Source organism: Diaporthe citri (assembly GCF_014595645.1).
Source record: "Diaporthe citri strain NFHF-8-4 chromosome Unknown scaffold_4, whole genome shotgun sequence".
Lineage (NCBI taxonomy): Eukaryota > Fungi > Ascomycota > Sordariomycetes > Diaporthales > Diaporthaceae > Diaporthe > Diaporthe citri.
This window is the reverse complement of record NW_025064849.1, coordinates 5221570-5235874: the sequence shown is the minus strand read 5'-3', so window position 1 is coordinate 5235874 and position 14305 is coordinate 5221570. Positions and strand designations below refer to the sequence as shown.

Genomic DNA, 14305 nt, shown 5'->3' with positions numbered 1-14305 from the left:
CTACCATGTGCCAGAAGACTATGGTAGCAAAATGCAGCTGAGAAACTAGAAGTCAGGGATTGGTCCCTTGAGCGGCAGCACCCACACATCATGACTATATTGAGCCAATCCAATCAAATCTTTTCAGCTACGTAATTTTCTCCTCGTCTCTCCTTCCAGTGTTACGGAAAATCAAAGGAAATCTCGTTCTCACGCCACGAGGCCGTTTTGAGGGTTCCTCCTTCTTGGACTCGTCCTTCTTCCAATGCTCATTGATATGATATATGTGCGTATGTCCTTGAACAGCAGAGTGATTGCTAATGCAAGTGCAATAGGCACACTCACAACCCAGAAAAGCCTGCTTGTTTGTTAGTTACGAGAGGTTTTTAATAACCCAAGTACACCCACCACATCATAGGTACATACCAGAATCTTGTAGTGCCTTGCGCTCCAGAATAACCGGGCAATGCACTAGTTCAAATGTGGTCAGGAAGTGCAGCCCATTTTGAGTAAAGTACTCCGGAGGCTTTTCGTTGGAAATATTCCAAACTTACAGAACAGTCGCACAGAGGCTCGCTGGCACGAAAAGTGTAGCCAGACTAATGCATAACTTTTGTCAGTATGGTCAAGAGCGACATAATGGGACACACGTGAAGAGTCCGCTCGAGCCTCACAATGTCATCTTCTTGGAACTGTGACGCCTCATTAGCATTCTGACACTGTCAGGACAAATCCGGGATGGGTGATGTTGTTGCAACACATAATACGTCTTCGCCTGAACATTGGAAAACTTTGCCCCTTCCGCTGTAGCGGCTTGGAGGTAAGAATTTGTTGTGCGCTCGATGAAGCCTGCGGCATACTCCCTGGTAGCTTCAAGATTCTCCCATTCTTTCAAATCATCCACATCCTGATCTCGGATCTTGGTATGGCTGGGTTGTCTGTCGTTGCCGCATCTTCCGCCACCGGCAATGTCAATATTTTGCATCTCCGGCCAGCTCGTGTCGTCAGCAAGTTCGGAGAAGACGCGGATTGTGTTTCCCATGTCGAATCCAAGGAGGTCAATATTTCCACGAAGTTCCCACAGTCTATTGAAGAACTCTGATCTCCACTCATCTTGCCAAGGTTTCTCACCTAGCCGTTGGGGGTCAAAATCTGCTATATTCGATATATTCTGCATTGCCTTGACCGTCAGTGAGTATGTTTGCCGTAGGAAAGGGTCCACAATGAGGGCCATCTTAGCCAAGACGATGCGCCGAACGAACTTGATGGCGTGAACCGGATGGAAGTTCGGTATGGGGGGAGGGGCTCTCAGGATCTGGTCGAATATAGGCAGAGATTGATCGTGTCGTGTTGATCGGAAATTGCTTCCCATTGAAACCATCTCAATATCCTGCGGTGGTCCGCCGAGAACCTGAATAGTACGCTTCGTACGTGCTTGGGCTGTCCGAGTGCCGGTATATCTACCGTTTTTACCATCAAGGTCAATTGGTGTCCATTGGATGGAACTTGAATCCTCATTCATCGCAGCCTTCAAGATTACGGGCCTCCAGCGAAGTTCATTATAAGGACTGCGCAATAGAGGATTCTGATCTAGAAGTTTTGTTCTGTCATAGCCCCGTGGGAGAGCCGGAAGTTCGCCGATTGTTTTCCCTTGCGCATTCGCCCGCACAATATTGCATCGATGTGGTTGAGCACATGCAGAGTTTGATTGGAATTGAGGGTCCACGAGGAGAATTGCTTGACAATGACGACATTAATGTGCAATCCAGGAAATCATATGTTGGTTAATATTTACCTGTCCACTCTTCGTGGCTGTCCAGGCGACCCCAATAACTGATCGCAGCCTCACAAATTGTATTTGAAGCTTCGACTTCCTGGTGGCTCGTTTGGTTTTCCTTTTGATCTTGCTGCATCTCTGAACTCATAAATCTGACTGCAGAGCAGTCAAGCTTGCAATGCCCACTTTCTAAAATCATTAATGTCAGATTAGACACTTGTAAGCTGAATCGGAAATCGATTGGGCTAATTTCAAGAAGCCAGTATCATACCGTCTCTGATATCATAACGTAGAATCTCCGAGTATGGTAGAACAAAATGCTCCTCCGCTGGCTGGCCAAGTGGAAGGCGAGCTCTACCGCGCTCGTAAAGACTGGGGGAAGCCCAGTGGAGTGCAAATACGCGAGCGGGTATTTGGAAAGTTTTTCCAAGGGTCTTGACCCAATCTTGGCCTAGATCTTCGAGAACGATTAGCTGTTTTTTGAAGAATCGAGGCACTCCTGCTGCGTCATAGCGGAGCGTAAGTGCCCCCAAAGCTTTTTTGAAATGATTTAAATCCTCGAAAACAAGTCCTTCCGGGGCTTCTGATGACTCTGAAGTGTTGAAAGCTGAATTGGGCCTGTGTGGGGGTGAAGAGGGATCTTGCAATGCTCGCCATGCAATTTTCCTCAGCGTCAGGCCTTCCACATGCAGTGCCCCGTCATCCTGAGAGACAGAATGGGACATTCGAAGGACTGCAACTCGTCCACGTTCTGCTGTCCATGACGTTTGGGTGGTGATGGCCTGGTAAAACTGGCTTTCGACACCAGGGCTATCTATCTCGAGATCATCCCGATACTTGACGTTATCCTCCGGAGGGTCGGGGCAGAAATCGGCTGGAACCCTTGGATTCTCGGTATGATGAACATCAGGTCCTATTTCATGCCCTACACAGATCATCTCTGTTGTGTTTGACGAAGACATGGCGCAGGAAGAGATGTGAAATAGCGCGAAAGATCCGTCGATGACTCCGGAAGCAAATTGTGGGTAAGAATCTCTCATTCGTCGCTCAATCCTAAACCACCTGGTCACTTGGTCATTCCAATCGGAGGATGAAATGAAATGGGGAGAAGCAAAGATCGAATGTAATGGTTGGTTTAGGCTGACCGACCTTTGACAGTGTTTTCAAGCTGCGCAATGCTTCCGTTAATTCAATACACTACCTCGACAACATGTGACTAGCTGAGTCAACTTTCAATCGAGTATGCGTTGACAAAATGAACACTTGCGGTCGTTCACCGCCCCAAATTTCAGGAGCTGACAGGTCAAGTATAGGTAGGTGCGGCGCTGTGCCCAGGTGGGTACGGGCAGGTCAGGCATCATGGTGGAACAAATCGGCTCAGCGCCTTTTAACCCGTGAGATATAAATGCAATTGGACGTGTCGTTTCTGGCCCATATGGCAGAAGACGGGCAGTCGGCTAGCACTACCAGCCACCGCCACAGCAGCAGATGTAGTCGGATGATTTGATACTTGGGTCGTGATTGGGGCGCCACTTTGCCTTGGTGGCCTATAAACGACAAAGGAAGTTCAGCTGAGGCTAGAAGGGCGTGGGCAGGCACTCAATCCTCAAAGCAAAGCATTTTTACTCATAAGTGCATATCGGTGGCTCCAAACAACATAAGACGCTACAACTACCTCGGACGTTCAATTAATCGTGGAGCAACTACCAGGTAGTCTGACACAAGCCCTATTGGAGCCCAGTTGCCAACTGCTCAAATCAACGTGTTATCCAAAATCATTGAAACGTCATGTCGTTGACGAAGAATATGATGCTAGAGGGTGAAGAGCAGAGGCAAGGCCCGGTAAGGTCCGCCATATTGTAGGTACCGTACCATGATCAACCCCAGGAAGGAATTCGACTAATGAATCCTGTTAGCGTTGGAGGGCAGAGAGATTCTGGGTAAAACGAAGTACAATTCCTAAGTCTTCTTTCTTCATCGATGGTGACCTAGAACTGACTAAATTTGGTGTCAGTTCATTGAAAGTGTGATGGAGACATGCATTGAGCGTCAAGTTTGCCTTCACACTCCCAACGAGGAAACGACCGTTCACCGCTGCGACAGACTTCTTTTTGGTGGTTCTGAAGCATATTTTCTAAGACTTCCGTGTCTCTGTGATCAATTCTTGATAGATGGTCATGTACTGGCAAAGATTGCAGTCGAGATAAGTAACATGTGAGTGACAACTTTGAAGCATCCCCCTTTCAACTAAAACTGTGGCCGAGGAGCCTCGCTGATAGGTGCCTTATAATACCGACCAGGAAAGGCGCCGACAGAGTCTCGAGTTTTGTGTACCCTGTCAATGGCTCCCAGGCAGCGGCAGAAGTTGAAACGCATGAACTCCATTTGCAATCATGGAGCAAGATCCTTGGGATGCCCCCGGAACGCGAGGCCCCAAAATTCTTGGTTGCCGGCAGCCTTCTGGCTGTACTCCCCGGCGACATCCGGGGTCTCTGTTCGACTTGGGAAGAGAAAATATCCGGGACAGAAGTGACGGACTTACTACCGCGCAGAAAAGCCGAAGAGTTATTGCGCCAGGCGGTTTCCTCGAGCTCCCAGATGATTGTTCAGCTACGGGTGGAGCTTCTCAAACCAGTACTGTTGCGCAAGACTACGGCAGGAAGGCACTGCGTTGAAATCTTGAAGAAGAGGCGCATGGAACTTCTAGAAATCTTGGAGAAGAGGCGCATGGAACTTCTAGAGCCAAGGGGCCATCGGTGGCAGGCGTGGAGGAGGCGACAATGTCCAGATGGTGCCCTCGGAAAGCTAGACAGGGAGTTGGACCACTGGAAGAAATGCAAACTCCCTCAAGAATGCAAGGACTGCCTGTTTATTCAGAGGCAGAATTGATGAGCAGCAAAGTCGCAATAGCTTATGAAATCCCAAGAAACTCGTACACGTAGTACATAAAGTTTAAATCAATTCTTCACCCTACCCGGAGCCCACCTCATTTGTGCCGAGCTACCGATGTCTCCGCCGGCTGTGGGTACGATTACTGCCTTCAAACCCATAGGCCGGTGCAGTCTTTGAGGTTTTTCGAAGTGGTTCGGTTGCATTCCGAGGGAAACAGATTAGATGGATGGCTCGACAGCAGAAGCAGTCAACAAAACGAGAGGCGATTCCAGGACACCTAACCCTGAGGGAATGCCTGTTTCCAAGGCAGGTTGGGTTGGGAAGACACGCTCCTCCAGTCATGCGGGGATCAGGAAAGAAGCCCTTGGACAAGCTCCTGGCCGCCTTCCATAGTAGGACCCGCCAAGGCTGCTACGCTAGGCCGGACCCCACCAAACATGGAATTTCTGCAGCTTTTGACGAATTTGCACAAACCACCGACCATCTAAGGCGGCAACAGACGCGGGCGAACTCGACCGACAGCAACGATACGGCACACCTACCAACTTAAAATTCACCCTGCCCAGATTTTAAGTGCATCGTATCAACCTGCTTGATAGTACACAATACCCACGATGTCGAAATCGATCGCCGACATCATCGCGGCGCTGCCCGACGGCGACGGATGGGGGCCCCCAGTCACGACAGAGACCACCCTGAATGGCGTCCCATACGCCCCCTTCTCCAAGGGCGACAAGCTGGGTCGCATGGCCGACTGGACTGCCGATGGCAAGGATGGCCGCGATGGTCGTGGAGGACGGGCCCAGTACAATAGGAACTACAGAGGTGCGCCCTCCTACAGGTGGCATCACCGCCGACTGCTTGACCATGCTGGACTCGACTGAGCTCCACCTTGCTGACACCAACATCTCCCTTCAGACCAACAGACTTACGGCTCTGCAAGCGCCTCCCTCTTCGCAGCACCGGCTGTCGAGCAAGACGAATCCTCCTTCTCCGTCGTCTCCAACGTTCGCGACAGCGGCAAGTCCCGATTCGGCCGCGGCGCCGTCTTCACACGTGGCGGCCGTGGCCAGCGTGGCGGTGCCCGAGGAGGACAGGACAGCCGTGGCGGTGGACGTCAACAGTTCAGCAGCCGTGGTGGAGGCCGGGGTGGCTACGACAGCGGGCGCGGTGGACGGAATAACGCCGGTGGCCGTGGCGGCGGCGGCCGTCGCTTCGGCTGGAAGGACTACGACAAGCCTCAGCGGAACCGCGACGCCTCCATCAACATCCGCGCCGACTGGAAGCTGCTCGAGGAGATCGACTACAACAGGCTGCTCAAGCTCAACCTGGACGCCGACGAGGGCGAGGACATCGACAGCTACGGCTTCGTGTCCTACTACGACCGCTCCTACGACAAGCAGCCCGTCAAGTCGGCCGAGAAGAAGCTCAACCCCATCGACCGCGCCGCCTACAACGTTACCACGTCGTCCGACCCCATCATCCAGGAGCTGGCCGACAAGAACGAGGCCACCGTCTTCGCCACCGACAGCGTGCTGTCCATGCTCATGTGCGCGCCCCGCTCCGTCTACCCCTGGGACATTGTCATCGTCAAGCAGGGCAACAAGGTGTTCCTGGACAAGCGCGAGAACGCTGCGCTGGACATGGTCACCGTCAACGAGAACGCGGCCGACGCACCGCTCGAGGCCTCTGAGGGCTCCAAGGACGTCATCAACCAACCGGCGGCGCTGGCCGAGGAGGCGACATACATCAACCACAACTTCGCCAACCAGGTGGTGCTCGAGTCACAAAAGGTGGAGATGTCGCACGGCAACCCCTTCTACAACGCGGCCGAGGAGACGGAGCCGCCCGCGTCCAAGGCTTACCGGTACCGCAAGTTCGACATCAGCATCAACGACGAGGCCCCCGTGTACCTGGTGGTGCGGACGGAGCTCGACGCGGTGCAGAAGAACGCCATCAGCGGCGACGACCAGTTCCTGCGCGTGCACGCCCTCAACGAGTTCGACAGCAAGGCCCAGGGCAGCGGCGGCGCCCTGGACTGGCGCTCTAAGCTCGTGTCGCAGCGCGGTGCCGTTGTCGCCACTGAGATGAAAAACAACTCTTGCAAGCTTGCCCGATGGACCGTGCAGAGCATCCTGGCCAAGGCGGGACCAGATGAAGATCGGGTGAGTCAAAATATCCAGAACCCCAGACACACTTGTGACTCTTTACTGATACAGCCTCCTCACAGATTCGTCTCCCGAGTCAACCCCAAGGCCAACGACAAGCACGTTATCCTGGGCGTTGTCGGTTGGAAGCCGCGCGACTTCGCCAACCAGATGAACCTGTCGCTGTCCAACGGTTGGGGCATCGTGCGGACCATCTCAGACATGGTGCTCAAGGCGGGAGACGGCGACGCAAAGTACGTCCTCGTCAAGGACCCTAACAAGAGCATCCTGCGCCTGTACGACGTACCCGCCGGGTCGCTGGATGAGGAGGAGGACGAGGCCGAGGAGCCCGCCGCCGAGGAGGGCGGCGAGGAGTAGAGTTCCTCGTCGTCCCCATAGGAAGAAGGCGAGATCGAAGATGCCGGCGTCGAGGAAGGCGCCGAAGTGGAGGACACCTTTTGGTCCCCGTAGGTGGCGAGGTTGCGTTCTGGTGGTGCTGGTGGTGTGTGACCTAGCGGTTGGTGGTGTGGTGAGTGGTTTGTTGTGGTGATAGACAAAACTGAACGAACAGATCAGAACACACTGAATTAACACACAGCGGGTTTTTACCTCTTATCTGGCCCTCTCTGGCGTTATCTTTGTGATTCATCTTTTGGGCTCCTTGGGTTCCCCTGCTGGGGTAAAAGACTCTAGTATGATCATAAATCATTCTTCCTCGCTTCGATTCTTACGACCTGGCTTGGTGAACCCTCTCGTATACTTGTGGACGGATTTCCTGTGGTTTCTGCTCCGTCCACAGCCTTCTCCACAACACTTTTATTTCCATGTCGTAAACACGGTTGTCCCTTTTTATCTTCCTTAACTTCTTCCGACCATGATTTTCGAGTGGTTCTCAGAAACAACCCTGGTTGCATAGGTGGAGTGCAGCGAGAGAAGTATAACGTCTATTATTCATTACTTAATTTGGTTTTCCAGTTTGATGTCTCCCCATGCGCCCATCCGCCAACTCCAGAAGAACAAATCAATCCTCCCGACCCTTGATGTCCTCACCGAACTCCTTGTCGTACCCCGTCAGACAGAAGCGATACCTGACATCACTCCTGCGACACCTCTCGAGCGCGGCCTTGAGCCCCTCCTTGCTGATGTCGACCTCCTCGACCCACGTCCTGACGCCCTTGTCGGCGGCGAGCCGCAGCATCTCGAGGGCCTCCCTGCGCGAGCCGAGGTGCGACGCCCCGATCAGGCACCCGTTCTCGATCTGCGTCCACGTCGACACCTCGGTGCCCTTGTCCTCCTTGGCCGGCATGCTGACGCTGATCCAGCGGCCGTGCACGTCCAGCAGCGGCAGGAAGGGCGCGCAGTTGACGCTCGAGCTGGCGCTGTTGAGGATCAGGTCGAAGGTGTGCTTGTGCTCCTCCCGCACGCCCTCGTCGCCCATGACGATCACCCCCGTCGCGCCCAGCTCCCGCGCGTCCTCGTCAAGGCTGTGGTCCAGCATGAACGCCCACACCTCCTCGGCGCCCATGGCATTGGCGAACATGACGGCCAGGTGGCCCAGCCCGCCAACCCCGACGACGCCGACCTTGGCCCCCGGCCCGCACCCGTTGCGTTTCAGGGGAGAGTAAACCGTCAGGCCCGCGCACATCATGGGCGCCGCGACGGCGGTGGGGAGCTCCTCGGGCACGGGGAAGCAGTAGTGCTCGTGGATGCGGATGTGCGACGAGTAGCCGCCCTTGGTCACGTAGCCCGTGTCGGGCCACTTTGCGCCGTACGTGTCGAGCTGGTGCGCGCAGTACTGCTCGTTGCCCTTCTTGCACTGCCGGCACTCGAGGCAGGCCCAGGACGAGGCGCCGACGCCGACGCGGTCGCCTATCTTGTGGAGAGTTACTTTTGGGCCGACGCGGGTTACGAGGCCGATGATTTCTGAGAGATGGAAGACACTGTTAGAATTGGGCTAAGAATACGCCGGGAGGGGGGTGGGGAGAGGAAAGGGGCGTGATGGGCCAGGAAAGGTGTGTTGATTGGAAGGACCTGATGGGCGACTGACCATGACCAACGCATAGAGGGTAGTGCTGGTCTCCCCAGCCGCCGCAGAGGGTATGCACGTCGCTGCCGCAGACGCCGCAGGCTAGGATCTTCATGTCGACGTCGTAGTCGCCCTGGGGCTTGAGCTTGTGCACGCGCTTGTGGAAGTTGCTCCATGTGTCGGGGGAGTCGACCTCGAAGCCGACGGCCTCGTCTCTAGTCAGGGGCCTCATTGGCTTCTGCTCGCCGGCGCCCGTCAGGGAGAGGGTAGGGCCTGTGCCTAGGTCAAGGCCGGCTGAGACTTGTGTTGTAGCCGACATGGTGGTCTGTGTGAGAGGTTTTGTCGATATTGTATATCGCTGGTCTTGCTTTTATCATTCCTGTGGAAGTCTGGGGTATCTCGCAATTGGACATCTGGGCGTTACCGCCTTGCTATAAGTATTCCATCCTCTGTCGCACGCATGGCTGTGGCCAGCGCATCCGTTGCGCCGGCGAGGTCATGATATCCCATCTGGCCACCGCTCACAGCCCACGCGTGACAGGATGTTCTGGACGGCGCCGACGATACAATCATCTTTGGAATACGCCTAGTCACGTTGTTCTCGTTGTCCGGGGCAGGAAAAGTGACAAGTCTCAATCCAGGCGAGGGCGGCCAATTTTCCACCTATCAGGTGAGAGAGATCGTGGTCAGCACTTCTCTGCCTGTATGCAAGGCACGTCCTTGACTTCCCAGGGTCTAGATGGTCTAGATCCGGGTGCTGGGTGGCATGTGTGCCTCGGTGTCTGGATGGTACGATGATGGAGCCACTGTAGCTATTCCGGAAGGATCACGCTACCCACAACGGCAAGGCCGCACGCGTTTTATCCCGTAGTTTGTCTAGGCAACTGATGGTATTCCCAGTAAAGCTTCCACATTCCTCTCTTGTGAGCATAATCGGAACGGAACTTTGAGATGGCTCGGCGAGTCGGGAACCCGTTGGTGGTAAGAGTCTTATTTTTGGCTTGATGTGCCTCGTTCTGATTTATCCCGAGCCTTTGTGCCCGGCCATTTGAGCGTAAATCAATAATATCTCTTCAATTTTCCTTTTCTAAATCCATTCATTTTCCTAAACTACTCAGACCTCTGACGCCACCGATTGAAGTGTAGATCATCTTCATCTGTCAGCCAAACTCTTTTCACTTCATCTTGTTGACCAACAGCCCGGCCGCACTTGCTCACCCAAACAGCTCTTTGGCAAAACGATGATCTGGAAACTAGTATTGGACTTTTTCCAACACCACTGGACTCTAAGAGCTTCTTTAATTGCAAAAATAACTTGCCAACACCGCCATGCTCCAGGACTTGCTTATCAGCGATCTGGAAGCTTTTCACCATTTTCTGCCCTCAAATGAAGCTTGGCAAGTTTTTGAGCTGACATAAAATCCCTAAAGTGACACTGATCTAGCATTGCCGTGATAACGCATTAACAACGTAAGCAGACTTGTGGTCCATCCCGCTCAAGTCGTCTTCCCAATCTGCATGACTAAATCCGAGGAACGACAGACACCCCAACAAGGACACCATCGCAGCATTCAGCGCTTTAGGCCAGGCGACCGTCCATAGTCAGATATGTGATTTGGAAAAGACATGCAAATCGTCCTTCAACTTGCAAGAGTAACTGCTGAGATGCCCTGATGATCTCCCCGTCACAGTATCCTTCCGCGTTATTCCCTGCTTTCGGACTCACTTGTCTGTAACGATAATGAGATGAGAGACCTGTTCAAGCCCTTGAACTTTCTAACGGCATCCAAGCATATAACAGGTTCGGGCTGATTCAAGAATTACCGGCAAGCGTAAAAAGCCTGCAACTTGCCTTCAAACTTAAGCTAGTACAAGTTGATGGCACCACCAGCTTCCCGCCGCGTAGTACGGCCCAGTTCCATGCCTTTAGTATTTAGCAGTTGTAAACAAGACAAGCGAGAAGGATCGCTCCTGCGATACCAAACGCTTTTCCATCGCAATTTTGGACCCTCCCCCGGTGTTGGCACGGCCCATTCAATGTAACCAACACGCATGGCCCAGGGGTATATGAACGCAAAGCCTGCCGTTCGTGCTCGGCTTCACGATGGTCACAGACATGAGGCTGGGTGAGGCGGTGCAGCTGCTGCGCGGGGCCACGGGCGACGCCTCCCTGCGGCTTCTCACCCTCGCGGACCTGGGCGTCGTCAGCGCCCGCCGCCGCCGGGCGTGCGCCTGCTGGGCGCCATGAGCGAGGACCTCGACTATCCCTTTGACGTGCTCCTGTCCCACGTCACGCCGTGCGGGCCCATCGTGCGGCCGTAGTGGAGGCTGGCTGAGGTCGACCCGGCGCTGGGGAGGTGGCTAGCGCGGGACCCGAGGGTGTACGTCAACCTGGGAGCGCAGTTCGCGCTTAAGCCGCACGAGACACTCGAGTTCGCGCTGGCGCTGCGCGATCTGCTCGATGCGGCGGATGGGCAGGTAAACACGCGGATGGGGTGCTGTGGAAGCTCAAGCGGGAGGACGCAAGCGACCAGGCCTCGTGGGACGGCGAGTGGAAGCCCGTCCACGACACGCTGGGCTCGGAGATATCGGAGGACCGGGTGCGGATCAAGCCGTGGGGCGAGGCGGACCCGTGTGCGATCCTCCAGTCCGGACATGTCGCATGCTCGATTCACCACGGCGGGACCAACTCGCACCACGAGGCCATCGCCGCCGGGGTGCCGCAGGTGCTGGTTCCCGGCTCGATCGACTGCTATGGTTTCGGCAACCGGGTCGAGCTGAACGAGGTTGGAGTCTGGGCTAACAAAGGCGCTGCACCGTGGGAGAGGGTCGAGCTCGGTGACGCGCTGAAGAGGGTGCTGGTCAGTGAGCGGGAGGGTTTCCGTAAGAGGGCGCGTGTGGTTGGAGGGAAGCATCCTGAGTATGCTGGGAGGGACAAGGCAGCTGGCACAACTCTGGATATCCTATCCTGGGAGAATAGTGGGTGGCGTCTATTCCGTCAGGTTCCCCTGCGTCATCGGATTCCATTTTCTTGTGACATCGGCGCGAGGAGTTGCGGAATTTGCGATCATGAGATAGTAGAGCGCTGTAATAGTGTTTTCGCTTCCAAAGAAAAATATCTGAGGAAATTGTATGAGTTTGGTGAAAATGCTCAGGCCTCATTCAAGCCTTGCATTTGTGGTGACAGTCGCATGCTGATGAGGCAGCAAAGAGTTACCAGGGTTGACTCCTTGAGATGGGGAGGGTACGTCTCCGTAGACGGTCTCTCCAGGGGTAGGGTTCTCGACGGCTGACTCATCCACTCCGTCAAACCTCAACACTGAACCGCAACATGAGTTGCATTACCACGACCTGTCCCTGCTGGACATTGATATCTAAAACCGACACGATACAGTCATTCCCCGGCTGTGTTGCCGTCTTGTCTTCTGATCTGCATCAACGGCGCTCCATGTATGCTCATGTTCGGATGATGCCTAGAAGTTGAAATCCTGGGACTGACCACAGCAGGCCTTAGCCACAGGGCCTCAGCTCGCCCTTCGTCGTCCTCATCATGGCGGCAGATTCGGTAACCACCGGGGCGGCCCAGCCCAACATCTACGCCGAGTTCCTGCCACGCCTTGGTCGCATCTCTGTGGTCATCCACCTTCCCACCCAGTCAACCCACAAGACCAAGGTTCTCGTCTCGAGGGATGGGTTGCATCTGATCGTCGACCATGACGGCGCCAGCACCAAGCTGCGCCTTCCCGTCAAGACCCGCGTCGCTGGCGAGCATCTCCCTGGAGAGGTCAAGCCAGGCCACATTAAGATCAGCTGGCGCTTGTTCCCCACCCCAGTGGAGGCCGAGGCCGCACAGCACGTCGCCCCTGATAGCGTGCCATGGTCTGCAGCAGATCTCAAGCCAGGACTACGCGTTGCCTGTCGAGCATGTGATGAAACCGTCGTCGCCGGAGACACGATCAAGACGTTCAAGGACCTGCCTAGCGAAAACTGGGCCGAGATGATGGAGTTTTGGCACTGCCACAAGCCCACCGATGCCCACTCGACTGGTACTGCTGCTGGTGATACTCAGAACAAGGCCTCTGAGGATGATCTGGCTTCTCGTGGTTATGGTGCCAATTCTATCATCTCTGCACAGAACAGTGTTGGCTTTATTGACCTCATGACGATTCTTTTCCCCCAGAACGACTGCAAATGTCTGATGGTAAGCATACCCAACCTCATGGAGTCTATCCTCGATCCCATCTCAACCTCCCACACGCCTATCTCGTCCGGTAGGGCATTAAAGAAGGGGTCCGCCTCCTTGGTGGTGTGGCTACCTATACATTTGCCCGAGATCGAAACTCTGGCCCATCTTGCACTCAGCAAGCTGCCGAGGAACAAGCGAGCCCTCGTGTCTGCGCTGCGGTTCGCTCGTTTCGAGGCAGGGAGTCAATCACTCTGCTTTTCACCGACGGCTCTCAGAGTCATTGGGCCCGTCGCGATTAGCCAGAGTCACATAAACCTTCGTTTACTGTCCCGTGTCATCATCCCCGCTGACTGACCGTCATGCAGATCCCTCGGTATGACGCCGCACATGAGAGCATCGTCTCCCAGGACTTCAGCGGGTTTCGTGCTCTGGACGCACACTGCCACAAGTGCAAAACCCAGCTTGGCCGTCTCGACAACCGCAAGAATGGCCTGTCGCTCTTCAAGTGGAAGCTCAACCTCGTCGAGCAGGCTGGCGTCGACAAAGACTCGTACTTGTCCGCCCCACCATCTCTCTCTCAGTGCCTCGCTGCAGCCCTCATCGCAACGCAAGCTCGGTCCGGTAGTGCAAAGGTTGTATTGCAGGGAGAGAAGGAGGCTGTCACGGTCTGGATCCTGAACCCTCGCGTCAAATTCTCCTGCTCCTCCAAGCAGGGCGTCTATGCCATGAAGCTCCTGTTCCAGCCCAAGACGATGGACGAGGAGGAGATCCTGCTCCCTGACCAGGTCGTACGAGAGGCTAGGACGATCCTCGAACAGGGAAATCAATACCTCCCTCTTGACGAGAAGGAAAGGCAGTTCAACCCAGTTGAGGGGCCGTGGACGGTTTCTCTTCTCGAGCGCTGAGGGTGTCAAATCTCAATAGAAACGGGCCAACGGTCAGCTACGAGGTTTGAAAGGAATGCTGATGGAGGCATATGACAAGGATCTGTAAGTTGGAGGTGTAATGAGATTCAGAAAGCTCTGAGGTCGGAATTATATTCTACCATGGGACCGTCCTATGACACAGCAGGCACTGAATGGCAAAGCCGGCATCAAAATGGCGTTCAGGTTTTGGGGAAGGAGGAATTATATGGCTGATTTGGGCACCCGGGCAGGGTGGGTGATGGAATCGATACCCATGTGCAATCATTTCTCTGAATTCAAAAAGCGATCTTGCAAGTAACTCGTCGCTCTAATGGTATTCTATTTGTGCAATATTCGCCCAAAGAAAGCGGCGTCGACTGTACTGAGGACCAA

General features: G+C 54.6%; 4 protein-coding genes across 4 annotated transcripts; 2 read left to right on the top strand and 2 right to left on the bottom strand.

Moving 5' to 3' along the window:
• Window positions 1-320: 320 nt before the first annotated feature.
• INS49_010529 (uncharacterized protein) lies at window positions 321-1213 on the bottom strand (the record flags this gene model as incomplete). Its single annotated transcript, XM_043171254.1, has 5 exons — window positions 321-337; window positions 406-450; window positions 534-555; window positions 654-671; window positions 740-1213. 5 exons carry the CDS (start codon window positions 1211-1213, stop codon window positions 321-323), a joined length of 576 nt encoding a protein of 191 aa, XP_043025819.1.
• Window positions 1214-5262: 4049 nt separating this feature from the next.
• On the top strand, window positions 5263-7173 carry INS49_010528 (uncharacterized protein; the record flags this gene model as incomplete). Its single annotated transcript, XM_043171253.1, has 3 exons — window positions 5263-5473; window positions 5567-6813; window positions 6868-7173. The coding sequence occupies 3 exons, from the start codon at window positions 5263-5265 to the stop codon at window positions 7171-7173; spliced, it is 1764 nt and encodes a 587-aa protein (XP_043025818.1).
• Window positions 7174-7816: 643 nt separating this feature from the next.
• On the bottom strand, window positions 7817-9140 carry INS49_010527 (uncharacterized protein; the record flags this gene model as incomplete). The annotated part of the gene is made up of 2 exons (XM_043171252.1): window positions 7817-8718; window positions 8843-9140. The coding sequence occupies 2 exons, from the start codon at window positions 9138-9140 to the stop codon at window positions 7817-7819; spliced, it is 1200 nt and encodes a 399-aa protein (XP_043025817.1).
• Window positions 9141-10925: 1785 nt separating this feature from the next.
• On the top strand, window positions 10926-13912 carry INS49_010526 (uncharacterized protein; the record flags this gene model as incomplete). Its single annotated transcript, XM_043171251.1, has 5 exons — window positions 10926-11024; window positions 11144-11299; window positions 11356-11682; window positions 12336-13022; window positions 13373-13912. The coding sequence occupies 5 exons, from the start codon at window positions 10926-10928 to the stop codon at window positions 13910-13912; spliced, it is 1809 nt and encodes a 602-aa protein (XP_043025816.1).
• Between the last annotated feature and the right edge of the window lie 393 nt (window positions 13913-14305).